At 40.6% G+C, this 26,592-nt stretch overlaps 1 protein-coding gene across 2 annotated transcripts in view; it reads right to left on the minus strand.

Moving 5' to 3' along the window:
* Window positions 1–10,424: 10,424 nt before the first annotated feature.
* Window positions 10,425–26,592, minus strand: part of RUVBL1 (RuvB like AAA ATPase 1) — a 28,087-nt gene continuing 11,919 nt past the window's right edge. For both annotated transcript variants that reach the window (XM_075938812.1, XM_075938813.1), the window contains exons 7-11: window positions 23,403–23,466; window positions 19,528–19,726; window positions 15,647–15,749; window positions 11,425–11,516; window positions 10,425–11,074 (exon numbers count right to left, since the gene is read on the minus strand). In XM_075938812.1, the coding sequence (XP_075794927.1) occupies window positions 10,915–11,074; window positions 11,425–11,516; window positions 15,647–15,749; window positions 19,528–19,726; window positions 23,403–23,466 (618 nt within the window). In that variant the 3' untranslated portion in view covers window positions 10,425–10,914. The remainder of the gene's footprint in view (window positions 11,075–11,424; window positions 11,517–15,646; window positions 15,750–19,527; window positions 19,727–23,402; window positions 23,467–26,592) is intronic.

Genomic DNA, 26,592 nt, shown 5'->3' on the forward strand with positions numbered 1-26,592 from the left:
CTATCCTGAGCCCATGCCCCAATGTCTAGACTGTTAGTTGTAGTGTGCTAGCCTGAGCAAAGCTAGTATGAGTCTGTCTGGGAGGGGCAATTCCAGCTGCAGTGTAGACATAGCCTGGGCAGTTTGGAAGTGTACATCTTGCCCATGGTCTCTTCTCAACTACCCTACAGTTACAACGTCTTGCAGCACAAATAACTGCAAATAACGTCTTGAGCTATAATCTAGCTGGATTTTTTTTCCTGACTAGATGGGATCAAATCACGTCATTCTCATGTTAAAAGATTTGTAATAGGGTGCTCTGTCCGCTCTAAGGAGTAGTGGGGACTGGCAACTGCCATCCCCTATTTCTGACATGATCCTTTTGAAAAAAAAAAAAACCCCAAAACAGGCATTCAACAGAGCATCAGAAAAGCCAGAGGCTGGGCGTGGGGACAGATGTTTATCATGTTCGGGAAGAAGTAGCTAATGGATTAAAACCAGCTGTTAGGTGATAGCTGGGAAAGAAGACTTTCAGGGGAGCATTGAGCAAGAAGGAAGGGTCCCAGGGATGGGAGCCCAGAACTAGAAGAGAGATTAAGCGGCAGAAGCCTGCCTTAATTACAATGCTTCCCTAAGAAGGAGGTTGTGGGACCCTGGAACCAAGGGAAAGACGTGTAATGAGCAAGGGGTGCTCCCTGGAGAGACTAGTGGGCAAGGGAAGCCTGCCTGAATCAGCACACAGCCCCATGAAGGAGGGCTGTGGAATCCCTTAACCAAGGGAAAGAGTTGAGTCTGGATGCCAGGGCAGGAGGTGACCTGTGGAAGAGATTCTCCAGAGAGGCCAAAGGCTGTAGTGGGACTGGCAGAGCTCCCTGGTTTAGAGGAATCTGGAGTGGAAGCAAGAAACTGAAGCCCTGGGGAAAGGGTGAATTGAAAAACAAGAGGGAAGGGTCTGAGCCTGAAAGGCCAAAGGAGACTATATACAAAAGTAATACATTAGACCCCAGGAAGGGGAATGTAACTTTAAGTATTCTGGGCTGTGACTAAGTTACTGGAACAACCAGAGAGGGAAGTTAAGACAGGCTGCCGGCAGGACCATCTCCTGCCCTGAGGGAGTTTGCTCTGGGATGACACCCTGCCAAAGAAATAGGGTGGTAAGCCTGAAGCACCATTCTGTTAACATGCTATAACTAACTTGGTCTGATTTCTAAGAAATGAAAACTTGTTATAACTACACCCAGAGTCATTCAAAGTAATTACTCCCCAATGCTTCCTGGGGCTCTAAATTAAAGGAGCCTGCATTGGACTAATTTCGAGGTTTCCCTGTAGTGTGGACATGCTATTTCAAAATAGTTAATTTGGGAGTTACTATTTTGAAATAAGTTATTTCTAAATAATTTCCTAGTGTAGACGTGCCCTTAATGTACGAGGGACCACAAAGAAGGTTTCAAGTCCTGAGAAAAGGTACCTCATAAGTCTTATGCTCCACTCAGCACCAGGAACTCTCTGGAGGATAATGGCTACCTCTCTGGTTCAGCAGCGCTGCTAGAATAACCTGTTTTCTGTTAAGGGTTATCAAGATGGACTTTGGAAGCAAAGAGGCTCTGTGCTTCCCAAGGGGAAGAAAAGCTATTGGGTTTGCATAATCTGATAAGATTTCCTCTTTTCTCCAATTTAAGAGTTTCCTAGGAATTTGTGTAGAGAAGGGCAGAGCAACAATAGGTGAGCTAGAAAATAACTACTTTTCACATTATTGTAATGTGTGCACCTGCACAAATTGTGATCCAAAAGGTGGAGCAGTTGCATCCCTAAGATGGTTGTGCCTGAAAGCCACAATCTGAAATTGTCATTAGCTGGTGTACTATGCAGTGGTACCTGCCTTCCCAAATTTTCATGAGACTGAAAAGGGAGCAGCTATATTTGATGAATTCCTCTTGCATGCTAGCGATCTGAGCTACCCCTGCTAACAAGAAATGTGTGCCCAACTTTTAGTACAACAGCAGCAGTTTACCAAATTAAGAGTGTGGCTGTACTTGTCCCCTGCCTGCTATTCTACTGAAGGAAAACTAACCTAGCATAAAGCTTACACTGCTCCAAGTCTCAGGGATTCATGTCATAAGAGCCCAAAAGCTATCCTGAGTTAGAGCATAGAGAGGGAGGCTTATTGGTGAGCTCCTTTTAAACAAGTCTGAAGTACCAGTTCTAGGTTGTGTTACCTGGGGTCAGGAATGCTGAAACAATTTGTTTAGTGGGGGTGCTAAGAACCATTAAACTAAATTGTAAACCCAATATATATTGGAAACCACTTCAAGCCAGGCGGCTCCCCCAGCACTCCTAGATCTAGCATATATGCCTGGAGCTGGGGAAACCTTGCTTTTTCCGATTTAGGCTATGTTGTCTGAAGCATCTCGATCTCAAGTTTTCAAAGGTGGCTTTTTCTTTTACATCCCACAGATTCTGAGTGGCCAGTGAGGAGCTGGAAGGTCAGGCCCAAGAAGTGCTAGCCCCCAAACTCCAGTTGAAATCAATAGGAACTGTCTTGGCTATTTAGACTGGAAATGCTTCAGGGCAGGAATTGTCTCCTATGGGGTGGGTGGCCGGCCAGCGCCTCGCATAGTGAAGCCCTAATTTTGGTCAGGGGCTCAAGATGTTGTGGTGATACATACTACAATATTAACAATGTGTGCTTGGTACCTCTGCAAACCTGGCCGAAGTGGGGTACCCAAAAATCGAGGCATACAAAATTAGAGAAGAGTTTTGAAAATGTTGGCTTAAACACAAGCACTTTTCTGAAATAGTTTGGAGGCAAAAATTCAATTATCTTTCTGTTTTGAAAGCTTCTGTTTTTGTAGTCTCCTGCCTGTCCCCCAAGTCAAAACAATGTCCTCACTTTCCTAAGTAGATCTGGAGTGTTTTGTCATCTGATAACGTCAGACGCAATCCCAGCCTCGGAGTTGGTTCCAGTCATGCTCGTAATGGAATTCCCTGATCTCTGTGGAAGCCAACTCGCTTCTGATTAGCCAATAGGATCCAAAAAGAACATGTTAATTCATAACTGATGTTTGCTAAGACTTTTAAAAAGATGGGACAATGAAGACTGCAGAAAATGGATCTGTCAGTCATGATTGAAGTGTACCAGCAGACCTGTGTGTGGGGGGAGGGGGGGAGAACATTATTCCAAGACGGGACGGAAGGTTGTCTTGCTTAATGACCTCATCCATTCCTGGAATGCTAGTGCTCCATTTTTGCATGGGGCTTGTAATTTGCTCGGACATACATAATTAAAATATGTAAAATAATGCATAGATTCCCAGGCTAGAGGCAAAACAGATGACACACTGAGTCCAAAGTGTCTATATCTAATTCCCAGAACCAACCTGGAGCCAACCTCATCCATTTGTTCCACTTAAATATATATAACTATATAAATGTTATACACAGAGAGGAATCATTTTGTTGCTTGAACTCCCCCAGGCTAAATATGTGTAGTGTGCAAGAGGATGTTTTGAATTTCAAGGAGTTAGCAGGGCAGGGCTACCCCTGCTAACAAGAAACTTGTGCCAACTTTTAGTACAACTGTAACGGTTTATCAGATTAAGAGCATGGCTTTACCCCTGCCTGCTAGTGCACTGGAAGTAGACTCACCTAGCATAGAGCTTTAACTGCTCCATGTTGGTGGTGTACATTAGTCTTCCTGCAGGTAGAGCTATTAACTAACAAGTTTATCCCAGCAGGAAATGGGAAAGTCCTGGTTCTATATTTCTAAATGTTCCCCCTCCTATGAACTTCTCCAATGACAACAAATGAACTGTACCCAGTGCCAACAGGCTGTGAAGTTAATTAGATTAGGATCAGCTTTAATTATCTGGGGTTGGCTAAGACATTGTCTCCAGGCTGTTCTTTCTGTAAACCTGGATTTTTTTTTCATGTTTGTGAAACAGAGACTGGAAAAATGTTTGGGATTTCTTCTCAAAGGGATGTAAATGCATGGGGAGATGTGGAATGGGGGAACATCTGAGAAATTTAATCCAGAATGTGTGATTGCCAACCTGCTCACAGGGGCAAAGTCCTGCTTAAGTTGTAAATAAGTAGTTTAGTCACTGCTACGAATGGCTTTGGATTTGAGGAAAAATCTATCTGAAGGTTGACTGAATAACATCACCATTCTAAGCCTTGTGTAGACTGGTTTTCATCCTGAAGGAACACAGTGAGTTTTGCACACTATGTATAAGGGTAATTGCAGATACATATTTTCCAAAAGAAAGCTGCCTATTTTGCCAGAGGTTTGAGGATTCAGTAAGAATAAGGTGGGACTGAAGTGACACACCTGTGTCCTCAGCAATATATCAGGTCCCTGAAAAAATGCTGTATATCTCATTATTGATACAGTACCTGTCATGCAAATATAATAAACACCAATCAGCTGTGAAGAATTTTATCTGCATATAAGCAATAGGGAAAGGTGTATTTTCCCCTCCACTCTTCTCTGTAGGACTTTTTCTTCTCTGTTCTCTAACCCTGTAAAGGGAATGCTTTGAGGTGGTATATTCATGGGCATCCCTTTATATTGTGCTTTTTTAGTGTTTGGAATAGAAGATGGACCCCTATATGTATAGCTTAGAAAATTTAAGTAAAACACATTTCATATAGGTCACATAAGAATGACCACACTGGGTCAGAGTAATGGAACATCTACCCCAGTATTCTGTCTGCTGACAGTGGTCGGTGCTAAATGCTTCAGAGGGAGTGACTAGAACATGCCAATTTGAGTGATCAGCCCCATAGTTGTCCAATACCATCATGCCTAGCAGTCAGAGGTTTAGGGACACCCAAAGCATGGGGTTGTGTCCCTGACCATCTTAGCTATTGGTAAACCAGTCCTCCATGAACTTACGTAATTCTTTTTTTTAAATCCAGTTACAATTTTCACTTTCATAAAATCCTGTGACAATGAGTTCTACAGGGTGGCTATGTTGTATGAAGAAATATTCCCTTGTATTTTTTTTACCTGCTGTTTTTAATCCTTTTAATTTCATTGGGTGACCCCCCAGGTTCAGTTATGTGAAAGGATAAATAACACTCCGTTAGTCAATGTCTCCACACCATTCGTGATTTTGTAAACCTCTGTCATATCTCCCCTAAACTGTCTCTTTCTGAGATGAACATTCCCAGTTTTTTAAATCTCTTCTCATATGGAAGCTGTTCAATATACTGCTCATATTTCTTGCCCTTCTCTATACTTTTTTCCAAGTCTAATGTATCTTTGAGATGGAGTGACCAGAATTGCATGTATGGACGTACCATGGATTTCTATAGTGGCATTATGATATTTTCTGTCATATTATCTATCCCTTCCCTAATGGTTCTTAATATTAGCTTTTTTTGAGCAGATGTTTTCAGAAAACTATCCACAATGATGCCAGAATTTCTTTTCTGAGTGCTAACAGCTAATTCGTAGCCCATCATTTTGTTTGTGTGTATTTAGTTAGATGATCTTTCCAATGTGCATTTGTATTAATCAACATTATCACATCTGAGCACATAGCCATGAGTCAGGAACTCCTGCGTTCTAATTCTGCCTCGGATCCTGACTTTGTGTTTGGTTGTGCCTGATTAAATTAACCTCTCTATTCTAAAGCATTCTCCATCAAATAACACAGGGATATTACTGATCTACCTTATCAGGGTGACCTGAAAATGAATTGATGTCCGTAAAGTGTTCTGAAGTGTGAGGTAGAATATCATGTAGAAAAGCTGGGATGAGATACTTTTATAATCTGTTCAGATATTTATAATGTGTTCCATACCAAATGGGGAATACTGAGAAAAATTTGGGGAGGTATTTTTGTGGTTGTCTTTTTAAGGCACAACAAAATTCTTTGGGAATGGGGAAATCTACTTTTAAAAAGGATTATTTTATTTAAAATGGCTAAGAAAGCTCTCTGATATAGTTAACGTTGGTGGGAAAAGGGGGAAAGGGAAGTCAAGTAGGGGGGAGCCTAGTAAATCCGAAGGCCCAGGGAGCATTTATATTAAAGAAAATATAAGACATGGGAAGAAGGCAATTTTAAAACACAGTATGTATAAGGAGGGGATCATCTTTCAAGGTCCCTTCCCCGTGACATATACATTGTGTCATTTGCATAGGAGGCACGTATGCTGGATTTATGTGTATTTGCTTGCTTAGAGCAGGATCCCATTGTGGCACTATTCTGTGTCTGAAAAGAAAATCACAGCTGCAGAGCTTATAATATTCAACAGGTTACTATAACCACCCCTCCCCCACCCATCCTTGGTTTAATATAGAACTATTTTTCACACTGAAACCAAAATAGGACAAAATATGGGCCTGCTGTAATTGTTGTTAGATTATGTGTCACCCTGATAAGATGTAACAAATATTTTCCTACCCAGCAGGACCCGTTTCCCTGTGTGTAATGGATGGAGAAACTTCTCATAGTCTGCAGGCAATCGGTCGTAAAAACTTCGCTCAGAAGATTAATGCAATAAGTGCAGCCCTTATGGGAAATGGGAAGAACAGAATTAAAATAATGTTTTGTTTTTCCATATTTAATAACAAAACCCAACCTGTTGTGGAGGAGTATTTTTTTTGCTAGATCACCCTTCCTCCCTCAAGCAAAACAATTTTGTTTTGATTGTTGATTTTATTTTTAAAACTTTTCATCAGCTTTTCATCTGGTACAGTTATTCTTTTAACAGAACTATTTTTCAGTAATAGGAAGACTCTTTTCATAGGCAAAGCTTTGACACCAGTTAGTATGCTGTACATCACTTAATATGCTTGTCAACATTCACTTACCATTTAGTATGCAAATATCTTCCCTTTTATTACAGGCTTATGTCTTTCCCAAACACTTTCTGGCTAGAAGAGAGATGTCACCATATATAGATCATTTCCTAGAATTTGTGCTGAGTAAGAGAAAAGATGCAGGCTTTATGTCATTCTAATATTTCCTGTCATTATAGATTGCAGATTGTATCCAGGTTTTGTTTGTAACCGAGTACTTTACTGGCTGTGTAGGAATTGGTAATAAGAGCCTTACTTATTACCCACGGTTTTGCAGGCAATCCTATAAATGTTCTTTACAATGATTCTTGCATCTTCTTTCTCTGAAGCATCTACTCAGCAGGATACTAGACTACATAGATCACTTGTGGTCAGGTGATGTTCTTGTGTGATACAATAATGATTCCTATTTCTCCTAAAACTGCTGCTTTCTTCTCACACTTGCATATTTAGGGACATTTGCAAGAAAACTAGATCTTAAAAAGCTTCTTTGTTCCAATTATACATGGAGTCCACCATCAATGACATGTACCACTACCCATAGAAATCAGCTGTGGAGTTAAATTCCTCTGATAGTCCAACAGAGGCTGTAGCTGTTTATTTTTAGGGTGTGGTGCAGAGGTTTGTGTTTTCTCTTTTCAAGGCTGATATTTAAGGATTGGTGGACTATTCAGCTCAGGATAAGAGAAGACCTGCTTTAAGAGTTTCAGTAAATGTTTTTTCTTCACAGTTTTGCAGCTTGAGTATTTTTATAGTAAGGGGCATTTTGTTTTTAGCTTGTAATTAGCCTGTAACACAAGGTGAATTCCTGAGCTCTGTTTCCTAGGAAATATAACATGGGAGATGATGTCAATATTCCTATAAGGCATCAATCTCCAATACACCTGTAAGTCTCTTGAAACCATGTTGAAGAGACAACAACATTTATCAGTAAAAGTTGTCTGCCATCATGTTATGATCTGGATTTGGAATATCCTTAAAGTTCAGGGATATTCAGGACTTTTAGTCAGTCCCTGACCTGTTCCAACAAGGAAACATCAGATATTTCTAAAAACTTTATGAACAAATCATACCTTTATTTCTACAGAATAGTAGTTTAATGAGGGACTTTTGAATTGGTGCAAACTGTCAAATGTACTTTTCACCATAAAGCTGTTTAATTTGCTAAAACTTTCCATAGGGCCTAAATGACAGGAAATTCATACTCCAAGCCCAGCTGCTCAAACCTGCAACCATAATTGTTTTATATCTAAACTGTAGAAATTGCCCATGGCAGAGATGCAGCATTTCACTGATTGCAATCAATAGGAGTCATTACAGATTACTACTTTTTGGCTTACCGTAGAACACTTCCACTGCAAATCTCAGCCACTACCATTTAGTTTTAGATGAAAGGGATTAAAGGCACAAATTAAGGTTTTATGACAGAGTATTATATTTTAGAGACTGGAATAGGGCCTCACTTGACTAGTACATATTTTTTTTGTATTATGTGGGCTTATAGGTCCTGACAGAAATCTCAGTTTAACAATTTCTATAGCTGCATCTACCCCTTCCTTATTTGTTAGAGGTATTAAATCCAAACCATTCAATCTCTTTTTACCCTGAGCAACTTGTCTTCAGTGAATGCCTCTGTCCACTCTTTGTAACAGAAGAGAATTCAAAGTCCTAGTCTTGAGCTGCAAAGCCCCTTAATAGATGGGGATGTGATTAGGCCAAAGATTCTTTATCTTCCACAACACTGCTTCACCACAGTGATGAGACTATAGGAATTGCAGCTTTAGATTTTCAATTGTTGCGAGCAGAGGCTTCCCCGAGACAGGAGCCTGGCTATGGAATTCCTTGCCAGAAAAGAGCAAGGCCACGCCAGGCTGGTTTAAATCTAAAGTGCAAGACAACTTCACAAGGAAGCTTATAACCTTGTCCTGGCAACTGTAAACTGTGAAACCAAACGCATACATGCACACACAGAGAAAATGATAAGAAGATCAGTAGTTTGCCTCAACAGAATTAAAGTACATAACTTTGATAACCCACAACTGGATACTTTTTGTTTAGAAACTAATTTAAATCTCTCCAGGCATTGGCAGTGCACAATATACAACTGCTATCTATATAAAAGTTTCTATTAACCCAGCCAGTCTCATACTTAATTGCACTGGGATCCCCCACAGACAATAAAATGGGGAACCCCTCCCTGATGACAAAATGGGGGATCAAAGCTGAGCTCCACCAACTCGAAGGTGGGGCAAGAGCTGAAGACCAAAAGCTTCAACTCCAGGCAGGGGGCCAGAAACCTGAATCCCATTACACAGGACTGAAACCCTCAGGCTTTGGCCTGGGGTGGGAGAGAGGGGTTCAGGCTTTGGCTTCAGTGCTAGGCCCCAGAAAGTTTAAGCAAGTCCTTGCAACCCCATTAAAATGGAGTTGTGACTCACGTTGAGGGTTCCTAACCACAGTTTGAGAACTGCTGTTTTAGTCTGTATGGCGTTAATCTCCAGCTGTCCTAAAAGTTGCTACTCATCTGCGGTTCTCCTGCAAGACCCAGCATACTTGAAATAAAAGACATTCTCAGGGAAGCTAATCTATTTGTATTTTTTGTTTTACATTTTTTTCAATAGGGCACAGGCAATTGCCATTTTCAGGAAGAATCCCACTTTGACAAATATATGGGGAAATCCTGACTTTTAGTGAATGGCTTTATAAGTGGGTTATTTGTAGCATGGTAGGCAACAAGACAGTCTCTCACTTTCAGCACTGTAGATTTAAGTTTGAATTAGGACGAGTCAACCAGATTTCACCAATTTTTTTCATTGCGAAACTACAACATGTACAACACAACTGGTAATCTCCGCTTAAAGGCTCAAATGAGGTGCACTGACATGCTCTTGGCTCAGCAAGCTTCCCCTGTGTTTAAAGTAAACCTCATATTTGAACTAATGTACTGAAGTGATCAAAACCATAGTTTAAATGATATTCTATCTTGCTATGAAATTTTTTAAACTAATTTTCCCCATTCTATTTATCATAAGTACTTATCTGGCCTCCAGTACCATAATACTGTATGGTTTCATTTTCACTGCATTCACCTTTACAGCATCCTTAAGTGTGAGCTGCACTTCACAGCTGGGAAACTGAGGCACAGTGACTTGCTTGTAATGAGGCAGGAAGTTTAAAACAGAGCAAAGAATTAAACACAGGTCCACTGAGTTTCAAGCTAACACCTGAACAACTGGACAATTCTTCCATTTGTTATCAATTAGTGTCCTGTCTATCCTTATATTCCTAGAAGAAAATATGGCTTACTAGAGAACTAGTAGGAAGATAGAGTATTCCTTGATAAGGGAAGTGATTTTTATTCAGGCTGTTTTAAAACAATTATATTACAACCAAAAATCTCCTAGCACTTGGAATAAGAGATCTTTGTTAAAGAGCTCATACCCTGCCCATTCACAGGAGCCAGGGTTTTGTGGAGAGAGCTTCTACCCCACATATCTAGTTTCCCTGAAGCAGTGTCCAGAACCCCTTCCCCCTGCAAAGAGATTCCTCATGAACAACTATGTCAAAGTATATTTTTCCCCTTCCCACATCCTTAAGTTAGACAAAATGCTAGGTCATTTCTTCAGGCAGATCAGAATACAGAATGAAATATTTTACTTGAAATTTATTTTACAAAAAGCACTTCAGACAACCATTTCAAAATTTTAGAAGGAAGGGCTCTTTGTTCAAACAAATTACATTAAAACAGAGTTCATAAAGAAAACAGACTGTGTTTAAGCGTCAGCTTCAGCACGAGAAATCAAGAGATTTGAGCCTAGAATGTTTTTGGTAACCAAATCGAAAGGATAAGCAAAATGACGAGTCAGCATATCCATTTTGTATAGACTCAATATAAGGGACACTAAAATGTTACAGGCATCAGACAGCATCTTATTGCTTGCCAGCAAAAGTAGGAATATTAAACTGTCAGCTTCATATCTTGAAGTATCTTAACATTTAAATACTTTTCAGTCCTAATGGAGATTAACCATTACACATTTCTCCTGCTCATCTCTCTTTCAATAACTAAATCATCCCCTGAAAGTGTTAAAAGGTACTCCAAAGCATGTGGTGTGCATCAAGCTGTGTTATTTCATGTACTTTTCTTGATGATCAGCCAAGATTTTTGCAGATGATTTGGCATCGTAGAAAAGTTCATTTATTTCTTCAATGTGCTCCTTCTCAATGCTGTCTTTCCCATTAATCTTGGCTAGCAGGTTAGCTGGTGTCAATAACTGCACAGCATATCTGTGATTAAATAGGGAAAAGAGGACAGACTGAAATAACCGTTACAATTCAGTACATCTGCACAAACTCCTAAATGAGTACAAGTAACTTGTCAGATTCCTAGTAGCTTTAAACCAGAGGCACAAAAGAGCAGCAAAATTCTAGTGAGTGCCCAGTGCATCCCCACAACAGTGGAAATGGAAGGACTACGGCTTCTGGATAGCATTCAAAGCCATTCCTAAGGGACTAGAAGTCACTGTCCAGTAACTAAGGCTCACTCTTACTGTGGGAAGGATGTTGGGTACTATCTCACAGTACTTCCACACCCAACCACTGCAGGTTATAAGAAAATTCAAATGGGCTCTACGTACCTTAAAGTTGTCTTGTTGCCAATCTCCCCTAAATGGTTTAGGGCTTCCTCACTAATATTAATTCCTTCTGTCTGGGCTCGGAGTTTTATGATCTGTTGGGATACATAAGGTGGAGAAGTGAAGCTGCAGCAGTCATGTAACAGTCTAGATAGTAGTAGAGTCCACGCTTGTTCATTTACAGAATATATATATTCTAACACAGTGGCAGATAAGCTATCCTATTTAGAGAGCAGACATGAAACAAAAGTCTGATTCTTATTTCAAACATCTATGGCATCTATAGCAGGCCCCTGCCCAAAATGATTAATCATCATTGTAAAGGGCAGGGAACTATGTTCCATCACGATTTTGCCAGGCTGATTAAGCCTATTTAGTAATTAGAAACCTGGCATAAAGCTTCCATGGGAAAATCAGTACCACCACTTAGTTCTTGCCAATGGCAGCCCAAGCCCTGTGCACACAAACACAGAGATGCCCCAATCCCAATCATGCATACTGTAGGTCACTACTATATGGCACACTCCTAGAAATCCTACCAAAAGCTCTGCTTTCCCTTCAGCTGCTCACTCAATACCACACACTTTTTATTCACCTGATAAATAAGATAGTAAAATAAATCAAAAAGTTACTTTAGAAGGTTCACTTACCCCTCCCTAAAAATCACTAAGAAGAATCTAATCTTTTAAGAACAGTCTCAAGCCTGTACCAGTTAGAAGATCTTTGTAAAGTTGGAGAGCAAGATATCACCCATAAGCCTGAGTGTATAAAGCTGTAACAAAAGTGGCACAAGTCTCCCAGCAGTCTGTATTACCAGCTGAGTGATAAGGGGCAGACTGGATAATGATGTTGTGTTGTAGTGCTGAGATAACTCTGGAACTGCGAGCCTCATATAATACAGGTATTTTTCACTTTGGCAGCTTTGTAAACAAGATATCAAGAAGCACTCTTTTAAATTAAAGCCATAAAAATGCAGCAGGGGAGTTAGAAGTGGGGGGAAGAGAGAGAGGGGTTTGACACAGCAGAAAGTTGCTCTAAAAATTACATTTTGAATTAGCTTTTAGAAAGAACAAAATTAATGTCATCTGAGATGTTAAAAAAAAATCTTGTAAGGTAAACCAACCTTCATTTTTTCCATACTTCCAGCTGTTGCTATTTTACACTGACCCTCTCCAGAAATAATACATGTTAAAAAGCAGCTTTTATAACTTTAGCTCAGCGGTCACCAACCAGTAGATCGGGATCTACTGGTAGATCTTGGAGCCTCCGGCAGGAGATCTTGACCTGTTTGGCTAAAAGGCTATCAAGCCCAGCACTTCAGTTGCCCCCACAGACTCCTGCACATCATCTGCTCTTTGCCTTGGAGCTGTCCCCTCAGGAACCTCCTGCTTGCTGTGCAGGGCAGGGGAGACAGATGAGGGTGCTGATGTAAAGATGCTTCCTCTCCCACCCTGTATCCTATCTCCACAGAGCAGAGAGGGGGCACAACAGGGTTTGGGAGGGAGCTTGCTGGCTGCTTTTGGGAGTGGTGCAGGGCCGGGACAAGGGTTAGCCTCCTTAGCCCCACTGCACCACCACCCAAGAGCCACCTGATGTAAGCAGTGCCCAGCTGGAGCCCACATCCCACAAACCTACCCCAGTCATGAACCTCCTCCTGCAACCCAAGCCCCTGCCATAACCCTGAGTACCCATGCATCCAACCACCTCCTACAGCCTGCACCTAGATCTCCCTCCGGCATCCCAACTGCCTGCCCCAAACTCAGCTCAGAGTCCCTCTCACACTACAAATCCCTTAATCCAAGACCCACGCCTGCACTCCAACCTGCTGGCCCTGCCTGGTGAAAGTGAGGGAGGATGGGGGAGGGAGGATGGAGTGAGCAGGGGCAGGGCCTCAGAGAAGAGGCACAAAGGAGGTGGGGCAAGGACATGTGGGTTTGAGGTAGATCTTGGATTGCACTTGCATTCAAAAAGTGATCTCATGCTTAAAAAGGTTGGAGACCCCTGCTTTAGCTTGTGAGAAGCTCTGCTCAGTGACAAGAACATAAGATCAGGGCACTAAATCCAGCAAATACATACAAACCAAAAGCTGTAAAATGGAAGGAGTGTTCATTGGGTGAGCGAGTTCAAGAATACAAGTCCCACTTATGCAAGTTTAGGGGTTGTGTGTGCGAGCGTGTGTATGTTAAATGTAGGCTGGTATTTTATTGTAAAGCAAGCGTCTTACACATCATTGTGGGATTAAGATATTTGAGATTCCTTTCTTCTCAAAAGCTGAATAATAGAATTTGTATACAAGCTCTATTAACAGAAATTTAAGAAGCATTTTACAAATACTATAAACTACCTAGGCACAAATGAAAGTTTTGCTCAACCATTTTTTGACCAATGAAAAATGAAGTTTATTTCCTTTTTTTTGCAGTGGCAATGAAAATTATCTACAGAATGAGCATAAAGTTCTCATGCGATCCCCTGCAAGGGCAAAATATTTTTTTCCTTTAAAAAAAGCACAATGCCTTTGAGAACTGTCTTTTTCCAGCAAAATAGACAAAAAGAAGAGCAAACCTACATCAAAACTAAATTTAAAAAACAAATGATTCCTCCCCCCCACAACTAAGCCTTGTGCATTTTTTTAACCTAAACCATTCTATTTGGTCATGATTATAATGCAGTTGGCTCCAGCTCCCAATCTCCGGAGGTGGAGGTCAGTCAGTCATTAAGGCAGAACTGTCTAATTATGGACACAAGAAACACTGAGTGTCATGGTTTATTGAACATAATCAGCAAGACTCTGTATATGGAACAGCAATATTGCGAGATTTCCCAAACACAAGCAGGTCATGGCAATCATAGTTCCTGCTCTGAATTTTTGAAAGTGAGTAGTTCAGAAATAGACCTTTAATCATTTAATAATAGCTACAGAGAGAATTTGAGGGTGTCCAATGTGATGGCACAACACACACCACTTTCTATTTTATCGTAAAATCAAATATCAACACTTTGTGTTGTTTAACACAACAAAAGGCAATTCAAAAATACATACTGCCACTACCTCTACACATCCTAGGAAAATGTAAGTTCACTAGGAAGAAGTCCAGGATGGAGTGGCAACCCTCACTAAATCTCCAGGCATTGAGAGCAATTCAGAACTTTAAAACTAGCTTTACAGACAAACAAAACCAATCTGTATTACTGTACCCTCTGGCTACTTCCCTTATAATCTACACTGCAATGCTTCAGCTGTCCTTTCAGTGTACAAAAACCACCCTAAATGTGCCTCAAAACAGCAATTCACAAAAGCCTTCTCATACCAAATGAAATGAGGTTTTGCCTCTACGTTTATGTTCGATAAATGCCTCAGCTTCACCTTGGCACTTATCCAGCAGCACAAGTCCATTATCTTGTGACAACGTTCCCTGCCAATGACAGTATCTCCTAAATAATACAAAGAATTGACATGATAAACTGTAATGGCTTCTGTATCATGTCAGTTCACACTATTGAGACGTTAATGAGGGGGATCTTTGACACGATGCATCATAATGGCACCCAAGGATTATAATCGATACACAATGCACTGTGTTGGCCCCCAGGAAAGTCTTGAGGCATTGAGTAATCTTCCTGCCCTCCCAACTCTGCAGTAAATTTTTTTCTGCACTCCTAGGTGAAGTTTAGAGAGAAGTAGGATAAAGATACAGAAAGTACGTCTGCAGCAGGAGTCGCAGAAGAATGGTCTATGGAGTTCTACAACACAGCCATCCTCATCTTTAACACAGAGGTCCAGCCCGCAGAGACCAAAGGTCATAACCCATATTGCTTCATTTAATAAAAAAACACTGCACGTTGGAACTTGTAGCTTGTGCAGACAATGCCTCTCATAGCTATAAGGGCCATGGCAATGCCCTCTTTCTTGTGAGATGAGCTTTGCCTTTCAAGCCCCAGCCAATATACTAATGCAGCCCTTTCATAGGCAAGATTCAGGCCCTACCACACTACTGGTCAACCAGTCCTTTAAAAAAAAAAAAAAACACACCACCCAGAAATTCAAATTAGTCAGTATGTCCACATGAGAATTTATGGCACAGAGATGGTTCTGGGAATAAACCTCACAGCTGCAGAAGAGATCAAATAGCTACAATGTAACATCACACACAGTCAAGTGCTAGCTCTTACCTCTATAGGCTGGAATTCCAGAGACTTTTAAAATAGTATGTAATATAGCCCATACCTGTTTCATTTCCTGAGGTGTATACAGCATAGTTCGAATAATCATCACTCTGTCCAGAAGGTCCAGTGGTATTCCGTGAGGGGACACTATATCCTCTGTGCCTCTGGAACAGATACACAAGAGAGGTCAGACTCCTCATTCAGAGTTCAACACATGGACTTGGTTTAGATACTGAGAAATGAGTGGCCGCTATATGGCAACTATGTACACGATAAGGGAGAACAGTCTCCAGAGTTTGTATGCTAAACCTGAAACAGCCTAAAATGAAAAATATTCTTTCCCTTGTATTCTTAGCAATTTCATACAGCAATACTGAGAGATGGGATTTAGCCATCACATTGCCCAGTATTCCACATTATCTCCTTTATTCCCCTCATCTCCTATTGTAGTTGTTTATTCCCACATTAGTGACCCAGTAGACTGAAAGGCACAAAATCGTGCATTAAGCTTATGGTACAACTTACTAGAACTCTTCTTTTAGCAAGGAAAAGTGACACCAAGGATTCTAGCCTACCAACTGCTTTGCTAACTATGACAGACATTTCAATTTCCAAACTCAGTGCTGGTATTTGACACTTCAGGCCCTACTCACAACTCCCAAGAGGAAGTCATATAAAAAGGGTCAGAAATAATTTTTTTAAAACTTCTCCCAATATGTTCTCCAGTAGAGGGTGCACAGCATTCATATGAAGCTATTCCCAGTCGTATTAGAATACACAGACAATTGTATTATACCTCTTGATCCTGTTAAGGGCCTATAAAGGGGCTCACCCCCTCACGAGCGTCACTTTGTGGTCAAGGGCGTGTCTGCAACTTCTCCACCCCAACTGTCTCCAGGAGTGGACTGGAGGTGTTCCAGATGGCTATCTGGTCGGTTGCCTGGGACCAGGTTCCTTATCCCCTTACTGTAGCTGCCTAGGAGATGGGGGTGACTGAGGCCCACCCACTCCTCTGGGTCCCGGTTGGTGTCTTGAGGGGCTTCATTTCTTGCTGGTTTGGGTCCTCTGGGAACCTCTTTGTGCTTAGGCGGGGTCTTCTGAGCCTTGGGTGGGCCAGCTCTCATCTCAGGGCATAGCTGGGTAGGTTTACTAGGCCCAGCCACAAGAAGAAAGTCCTCGGTAGTCAGGATTGCGGCAGCAAACAAGTTGGGGTTATGCCGTTGTACCCAGGTTTGAATTAGGGTTGACAAAATCTCCAGGTATTACTCTAAAACTATGACGTCCGTAATCTCGGAGGCTGTGCAGACCCTGTAATGTAGCCAATGGGAGGCCCAGGCCTTAAGGCTCCGGGCCACCATGTGGAGTCAAGCTCCTACAGGAAAAGGTTCTGAACAGAACCAGTGTCGATAAATCTCAGGATATATTTCCAGGCAATCAAAGATGGCAGCTTTCACTATACAATAGTCAGCGGTCAATTGCCCAGGACCAGGCTTCTTCTTGGCCTCTTGTAACTGCTGAGGAGTAACCCAAGCCTGCCCATTCCTCTGGGTCCCAACCCAGGGACCCTGTAAGTAGCAGCTGTCTGCTAACTGTCTCTGCTATCCGCTGCTACCTTGCTCCCTGGACTACTTCCCCAAGATGCCACTCCGTTCAGCCCTCTCTTTCAGGGCTTTGAAGCCAGGCTCTTAGCACACCCTGTCCAGAGTTCTGTAAAGTGTTGTAGTTGGTTGTGGCTAGTCTTCAGCAGCTGGACCTGGGTCTCAACCAGGTCTGAAGTTCAGTTCACACTTGGAGCTGTCCGAGGTGCTGCTGTTCTCCCAGTTCTCACTGGCTGGGTGGAGTTCCAGTGAGGAACTGCCAGGCCCTGGCCCAGCAGCTTCTTTGATATCCACTTGCTGGGCCTTGTCTGGCTGCCAGAGAAGCAGCCACTCTAGTCTGCTTGGAGGACCTATTTTCTGCTCTTCTCCTTGAGGCAGGGTGTGACAAGGCCTTCAGCTTCCAGCAGGGGGTGTTGGGCCTAGTCCACCCTGTCACAGGGCCATCTGCAGGTAGATTTAAATGGGAAAACAACTTAGAATACTTGGTATACTAAATATGATCTGTTAAAGCCAATGGATTTTCAGGTATTGCGGCAGTAATCTATGAATAATCTATCAAGGGAAGAGTAAAGGCATTCCATTTGTGACTTTCCATGTGACAGACACCAGCACCAAGGTACCCTAATACAAGGTCAATTATTTAACAGTATCTTCAGTTGTGTTCCTGGTACATGGCATGTTTTCCTTTAAACAGGTCTTCCTTGTATTTTGCAGGATCCAAGGAGATACAGTACCAGTCCTTACCTAATCTCAGGATGGAAGCCAGGCTAGAACCCTGTTAGCAACAACTGTTCAAACATAGGGTAAGAATCACCTATGTGGTTCCAAAAGCAATACGGTGGTACCATTTCTTCAAGCTCTGCTGCTCCAGAGTTGCTGTTCTTTGCTAAAGTTATGTTAATATATGTAACTAGCAGATGTACCCATTGTTGCTTGGGTCTATAACTTAATTAAGGGGTTTTTGTTTTTGTTTTTTGGTGGGTTTTTTTTAAATGAAAGGAAGAATGTACATGCTTTATTTAAATAATTGTATTTTTCAAAAAATACAATGGTACTTTTATTAAGTTAATTTTTGTTTCAGATTTCTTAAAGGGGTTGTTACAAATTTTCTGTTGAATTTTTTTTTAGTAAATTTTGTGAAAGGGAAATTCCATCAAGAGCATCTTTTTTAATCCCTATAAACTTTTATTTGCTATGTTTTAAACAACAAAAAAAGTCAATGGTCACTTTGGTTTCCAATAACATTTTCTTCTAGTTTTCAAACCTTAAGCATATTGGATAACATATTGGGAAAGATTTTCAAATCTTTTAGCTGTGCCAAAAGAAAGCACTACTCCAAATTTCTCCATTTTATCTTTTTATGTAAGGTTTATTAAGAAGCAATCTTATTCCAGATTCATCCTACTTTTCTGACAAACTCTCTAAAATATATAGTAGGTACAGTAGTGTCCAGAGAACACAGTGTGCTCAGTGCTGAACATCACACAGAAAGATATGGTCCCTGCTCCAAAGAGCTCTCCATCTGAAGACCAGATGCTTCAAATGAGTGTACTAAAGACTATTGGGAACGGAGAACAAGGGTGAGATTAGCTGATTATAGAGAGTAAGCTATGTGCAGATTTTGCAGGTTCAATCAATTAAAACTGAAACAATATCAATCCCTACTGATAATTTATCTAGAAATTATCAGCTAGCAATTTACTACAGGCAACATGATAGAAATGGGTTTTAGAGGGAGCTAAAGGAAAATATAATGATTTTACTGAGTAATTGTGTGTGTGTGTGTATGTCATGCATAAGGGGAGCCATTGCTGTATTGTTGGAGGAGCACAAGAGGTCAAGTCAATGCAATAAGACAGAAAAATGGAAAGTAAGGGAGGAAGTCAGTTGTGATGGCCTTTAAATGTGAGAATAAGAAGCTAAAAGTTGTTGCAATAGAGAGCCAGAAAAAAGACTCAGAGGATGGGGAAATAAGGTACAGGAAGATATGCAGTAGTGTTTTGAATGTAGACAGGGAGCAGGCAAGAGATGTATACGTTAAAGGAAATTAAAGAAGAGGGGCTGTTATAGTACAACAAGAAACAAATTGGAAATGGAAGATGCTGAAAGGATCAAAAAGGTAGGTAAAAACACAAGACGAAGAAACAATAATATTACCACCAAACTCTCTATCCAGTCATCTTGGTGCAGCTCTTGAGGACTGGGTTTGGCTCATGATTCATCCAGGTTTGTCAGCACCAAAGATGAAAACATTCAAAGATCATGGTTCTTGCTAAGGAAACAGCAGATTCTAAGGCTTATGGACAGAGGTGAAACATACAAAATTCAAGTTTAAAAACTGTACCTGATGATGCAGTTCCCTCTGTTGGAAGCAAAGATGACGATGGGAGCAATAGAAGATTCTAGTGCTCGATGCAGATATGTGAAACATTCAATATCCAGCATGTGAACCTCATCTACAAAGAGCACACCTGGGACCAGCTCTGCAATGCCTTGATCAATGTACTTATTCACCACCTTGTTTATCTCACTTCGAAGCTTGTCTAAGAGACAGGAAAGAAAACTATTTTAGTTCTTCTGTTAGTGCTCTCTGCATCTGTGTGAGGGACCCTAAGACACTAAAGTGAGGAATGCTATTTTCCCAGCATCTTGATTCTAAATTAATACTCTCATATGAATGGGTGAGTCATGTGATGCAAGGTTTCTTTGGGATAAGAGTCAGACTGAGAGATGGTCCTGTGTTTTCTCATATATGACTTAGAGCTCACATTGCGGGGGGAATTAATATTTCTTACTTTCAGTTTTTGGAATTTGTATCCACGCTGGTCATATTGTGTGTACAACCCCACATCTTAGCAACTTGAATAACAAAACTTAAAAACAGTATGGATTCTGCAACAGAAAAACCATTTCTGATGGATTCTAGGCCAAAAGGGACCAAGTGATCATCTAGTCTGACCTCCTGCATAGCACACACCATAGAACTCCCCCAGAATAGTTCCTAGATCTTTTAGAAAACAATGTAATTTAAAAATGGCCTGAAATGGCGAATCCACCATAACCCCACATACATTGCTCCAATGGTAATCTACCCTCATTGTTTAGAAATAAGGCATTTTAAAGTCTGAATTTGTCTAGCTTCAACTTCCAGCTGTGGAATTTCATTATATCTTTGTCTGCTAGACTGAAGAACCCATTACCAAGTATTTGTCTCCACTTCAGTACTTACTGACTGTGCTTAAGTCACCATTCAATCTTCTCTTTTAAGCTAACAAGATTGTGAGCTCCTTATGTTTATCATTATAAGGCATGTTTCTCAATCCTTTGACCATTCCTATGACCTCGCTCTGAATCCTCTCCAATGTATAAGTATTCTTTCTTGATTTATAGACATTAGAAATGGACACAGCACTCCAGCTGCAGTCATAGCAGCGTCAAAGAGATAAAATAACCTGTCTGCCTCTAGTTGAGATTCCCTTGTTTATGCATCAGCCTTTTTGGTCAGAATGTCACATTGGACCCTCCAAAAAGCCCTGGACTAGATCCCAGACAAGAAGCTACTAAAGAAGCAAATTAGCCATGGGATAACAAGCAAAGTATTATCAAGAATAAAAAACAAGCTAGGACATACAAACCAAAGAATAAGATTAAATGGTCAATGTTCATCATGGCAAAAACTGAAAACTTTTGTACTAGGGTCAGCATTTAAAAAAATTCATTATCTGAAGGGGGGGTGGTAAGTAATGAGGTAGCAAAATCCGCACATGACAAAGTCCAGACTGGATTAAGAGGAACTTCTGAGGACCTAATCAAGCTAGGAAAATGGGCAACCTATTGGCTAGTTCAATGTCCATAAATGCAAAGCAATGCACTTTGTAGGGAGAAAATTGAACTACTTCATGCTCTACAAGGCTTTTAAATTCACTTCTTTATCAGCTCAAGAAAGGGACCTGGGTGGTGTCATAGACAGATCAAAGATCTCTGCTAAATCTGCAGAGAAAAAAACAAAAGATGTAGAATGAACAAGGGATGGGGTGGAGAGCAATACAGAAAATATTAAGTCATATAAATCAATGCTGAAATAATGTGGAATAATGGTCATCCTATCTTTAAAAAGATATTGCAAAATTGGGAGGGTTCAAAGAAGTGTAAAGTAGGGATGTTAAGTTTCAATTAATCAACTAATTAAATAGTCACTGGAATTTCCATTGACCACTCGATTAGTTAATAATGGGGGCACTTACTATCCCGCTCGCCCTTGTCCTTTGAAATGTACAAGAGCTGCCCGTGGCTCTTGTACATTTCAAAGGAAGAGGCGTAGTGGGGAACCTGCGAAAAAGAGGACCAAAGCACTCCCTGCTTGTGTGGGGTCCTGACTGCTGCGCATCTCCCTTTTAAATGTACAAGAACCACAGGTGGCTCTTGTACATTTCAAAGGGAGAGATGCTGCAGTCGAACCTGCACAAACAGGGACTGCTTCAGTCCCTCATCCCACCACAGAGACGGTGCTGGGGGAAACCGACTTTTAAACCAGCTCCCTCCAGCACCGGCTCCTGCTCCCCCGCCCTTGCTGCCTCTCTCTGATAGAGGCAGCAGTGGGGTGGGAGGGGGGGATAGGAGAGAAGTGACTAGTCAAGTCACTACTAGACTACTCGATAAGCATATGCTTATTGGGTAGTTGACTAGTTGCTTACATCCTTAGTGTGATGAGAATGATTAAGGGCATGGAAATCTCTCATGCAAAGGGAGATTAAAAAGACTGACTGATTTACCTACAGAGATGAACAGGGGACCTTGGATTGGGACCTTCTTTTTCTACCAGTACTATAATAAGAGTCAATGAAATTAAAGGAGGCAACTTCAATAAATAATATAATAAAATAATAATAATAAACATTCCTCTACACAACATGCCATTGCAACATGAAGTTCTTGAGGCTAAGAATTTAGAAAGATTAAAAAAGGACAGGACATGTACATGGATATCAAAACTACTGAGTTAAAATTAATACTACATTTTTATAAGGCTAGTCAAAGCTGATCACTCCAATTTGCTTACTGCAAGGTTCTTGCATTTTCTTCTCCAGCATCTGGTACTGACCACTGTGAGACAGGATATTGGGTGACACTGACCTCAGGTCTGACCCTGTATAAAATAGCTCTCTTCCTCATTTCAAGTTTCTACAATGCCCAGTGTTTTCTATCTCATTTATACATACCACAGTTAAAACACATGAACATAATACTTTGAGGCATTAAACTGAGAGTGTTTAGTTAATCATTTAAACTTAAGTAGCAGTATCTGCTTGAATGCCAACTTCTTAGTACTTTCAACTAAGATAATTCTCCTATTGCATAGTTTGTGAGTAATTCTGACAATGTTTCCAAGCATGACTAGCAGGAAAGCTAAAATACTCCTGGTTTATTTAAACCTAACATTTGAATATAAGCAAAAATATTAATTCTTTAGCTTTTTGAACATATAGCTGTCAACATCCTGCTTTAGGTGGATGCAGTCTGATTTCAGAATATGGAGGGTGATCTTTACAAGAGAAGGAATACTAAGAGGATCATTCACATTTAATATTGAAAGAGACTTTGATCTGAATTTAGAGAAGATACCTATTGATGCGCCTTTTCTTTCAAAGCAAAGGACAAAAGATTTTTATGGTGGATATTTTTCCTTCTATCATTTGTAGGTAGGAAGAGAATGGGTTCCACTTACAGCACCCATATTGAAGTCCATGGGCTATTGTTATAGGTGAGTCAATGCCAAACAGAGCCAGTCAACAGTGATCCTTTCACAACCATTTTACTACTTTGCAAAACCACTGTACAGTTACATAGTATGCCGGGAAAGATAGCACACTCCAAGATGAAAGTAGTATTTAGTTACACAATTGTTTTTGTTTGTTCCTTCATGGAATGTTTGGATCTCCTGATATCTAGTGGCACCATTTTGAAAGAATAGCAGCATAATCCTAGTACCGTAACTTTCCCTCAATATAATGGGGTCCAATGTCTTAAGCAGCACATAGGATATTAACTGTACTGCATTTGATTCTAGTCACTGCACTGCTGGCACCCAACATTTTATTTTCTGAAGCACTCTGAAATGTTTATTATGAGAGGTGCTATATAAACTCATTTTTTCAAAGCCTTTAGGCATATGTATAACTTACATTGTGACTAAGGATATGGCGCAAACAATTTTTATACCTGTGATTTCAGTTTTTTTAGGCTTCATCAATTGTCCCATCATGGAAAGGATATCCTGTCCACCCTGGAAAAAGCAAAGATAGAGATTAACAATTTCTCCTACCTGAGTTGTTGCTCATTAAGAACATAAAAATGGCCATACTGGGTGAGACCAAAGGTCCATCTAGCCCAGTATCCTGTCTTCCAACAGCAGCCAATGCCAGGTGTCCCAGAGGGAGTGAACAGAACAGGTAATCATCATGTGATCCCACCCTGTCATCCATTTCCAGCCTCTGACAAACAGAGGCTAGGGACACCATTCCTACCCATCCAATAGTCATTGATAGACCTAACCTCCATGAATTTATCTAGTTCTTTTCTGAACCTTGTTAAAGTCCCAGTCTTCACAACATCCTTTGGCAAGGAGTTCTTCTGCATGAAGAAAAACTTCCTTTTGTTTGTTTTAAATCTGCTATCTATTAATTTAATTTGGTGACCCCTAGTTCTTATATTATGGGAACAAGTACATTTTTCCTTATTCACTTTTTCCACATCAGTCATGATTTTATAGACTTCTAGCATATCCCCCTTAGTCTCCTCTTTTCGAAGGTGAGAAGTCCCAGTCTTTTTAATCTCTCTTCATATGGGACCTGTCCAAACTAGGGATGTAAGCGACTAGTCGACTATCCAATAAGCATGAGCTTATTAGACAGTAATCTAGTCCCTAGGCTAGTTACTTCTCTCCCCCGACCACATGCAGACTCTATCTGAGGCAACAAGGTGAGGGGGAGCAGGAGCCAGTGCTGAGGAGAGTCAGCTTAAAAACCGTTTCCCCCCAGCACTGTCTCCGCTGTGGGGAGAGGCAGAGGGGTAGCAGGGACCAGGCATACGCTGGGTCCCCAACACTGAGCTTCAGCTTTTTAAATGTATTAAGAGCCTGCTGACTCTTAATACATCTAAAAGGAAGAGCCGCAGCAAGGTTAGCTTCTAGGGCCAGGAGCTAACTTCTATGGCTCCTCTGCTTATCAACTAATTGGAAATTCCATCGACTAGTCGATTAGTTGATTAAACTAAATTTAACATCCCTATTCCAAACCCCTAATTATTTTTGTTGTCCTTTTCTGAACCTTTTCCAATGCCAATATTTTTTTTTTTGAGATGAGGCAACCACATCTGAATGCATTACTCAAGATGTAGGCATCCCATGGTTTTACACAGAAGCAATAAGATATTCTCTATCCCTTTTTTAATAATTCCTAATATCATTCTGTTCGCTTTTTTGACTATTGCTGCACACTGAGTAGATTTTTTCAGAGAACTATCCATGATGACCCTAAGATTTCTCTCGAGTAGTTATAGCTAAATTAGTCCCCATCATATTGTATATATAAGTTGGGATTATTTTTCCAATGTTTATTACTTTATCAGCATTAAATTTCATTTGCCATTTTGTTGCCCAATCACTTAGTGTAGTAAGATCTTTTTGAAGCTCTTCAGTCTGCTTTGGTCTTAACTATCTTGAGCAGTTTGGTATCATCTGCAAATTTTGCCACCTCATTGTTTACCCCTTTTTCCAGATCATTTATAAATAGGTTGAATAGGATTATTCCCAGTATGGACCCTCGGGGAATGGATGGGGACTACTAGTTACCTCTTTCCACTCTGAAGGCTTACCATTTATTCTTACTCTTTGTTTCCTGTCTTTTAACCAGACATCAGTCCAGGAGAGGACGCTTCCTCTTATTCCATGACAACTAACTTGACGTAAGAGCTTTTGGTGAGGGACCCTGTCAAAGGCTTTCTGGAAATCTAAGTACACTATATCACTATAACCACTCGATCCCCCTTGTCCACGTTTGTCAACCCCCTTAAAGAACTCTAGTAGATTAGTATGACATGATTTCCCATGTTGAGTTTTCCAACAAATTATGCTCATCTATGTGTTTGAAAATTTTATTCTTTACTATAGTTTCAACTAATTTAATGTCATTACCAGGCAGACTTACTGGTTGGTAATTGCGAGGACCACTTCTAGAGCCCTTTTTAAATATTAGTCTCACATTAGCTATCTTCCTGTCATTAGGTACAGAAGCTGATTTAAAGGATAGGTTACAAACCACAGTTAATAGATCCACAATTTCACATCTGAGTTCTTTCAGAACTCTTGGGTGAATGCTATCTGTCCCAATGACTTGTTAAGGTTAAGTTTATCAGTTTGTTCCAAAACCTCCTCTAATGGACACCTCAATCTGGGACAACTTCTCAGATTTGTCCCCTAAAAATAATTGCTCGGGTTTGGGAATCTCCCTAACTTCCTCAGCCATGAAGACCAAAGCAAAAAATTAATTTAGTTTCTCCTCAATTACTTTATTGTTTTTAAGTGTTCCTTTAGCATCTATTGTCCAGGGACCTCACTGGTTGTTTGGCAGGCTTCCTGCTTCTGATGTACTTAAAAAATATTTTGCTATTACTTTTTGAGTTTTTGGCTAGCTGCTCTTCAAATTCCTGTTTGGCTTTATTATTATATTTTTACACTTATTTGACAGAGTTTATGCTCCTTTCATCAGGTTTGCTATAGACCAGGCTATTATAGAAGATAAGGTTCTATGCCTTCAGGCTACAAAATTCAGCAATCATTTATTTGGGGGTCCTCTAATATTTTAGCTCTAAAAATGGTTGATTCTGTTTTTAATCCAACTGTCCAATCCATTATCACTTCACTGCCTTGGGGTTCCAAATGAATTTTTTTTTTTAGTTCAGAGTGGCTCTTCACTCCCTTTTTAGGTCTGGACTTCATAAAGAACACTAAGAGAATTCAAAAATTATAGCCCTTTTTCACAGCATTGTCAATTTCACTCTTAGGACAGCTCACCCAAATGGAATTGGTCAGGAAGCAGAAAGGCTGGAGCTACTTGTTTGGACTGAAAGTGTTCAACTGTCTAACAGATGGATAGCTGTGTTGGGATTTTAAAACTTTTACATCCTTTATTTTTGTACAGAGAGTCTGGTGTGGAGTTTTTGTTTACAAGGGGGATTGTTTTGAAACAAGTAGGTCAAGAGGTTGGTGCATCAAATTGTAGGTATGTCAACCTTGCAAGTGTCCCTTCACATATAGAACTTATAGGCAGGGCTTGACAAATAATGTAATCTACTCGCCCGTGGCGAGTAGATTACAACCTGGAAGAGCAGGCGCAGAGCGATCTGCGCATGC

This window comes from Pelodiscus sinensis, chromosome 11 (genome assembly GCF_049634645.1).
Source record: "Pelodiscus sinensis isolate JC-2024 chromosome 11, ASM4963464v1, whole genome shotgun sequence".
Taxonomy (NCBI): Eukaryota; Metazoa; Chordata; order Testudines; family Trionychidae; genus Pelodiscus; species Pelodiscus sinensis.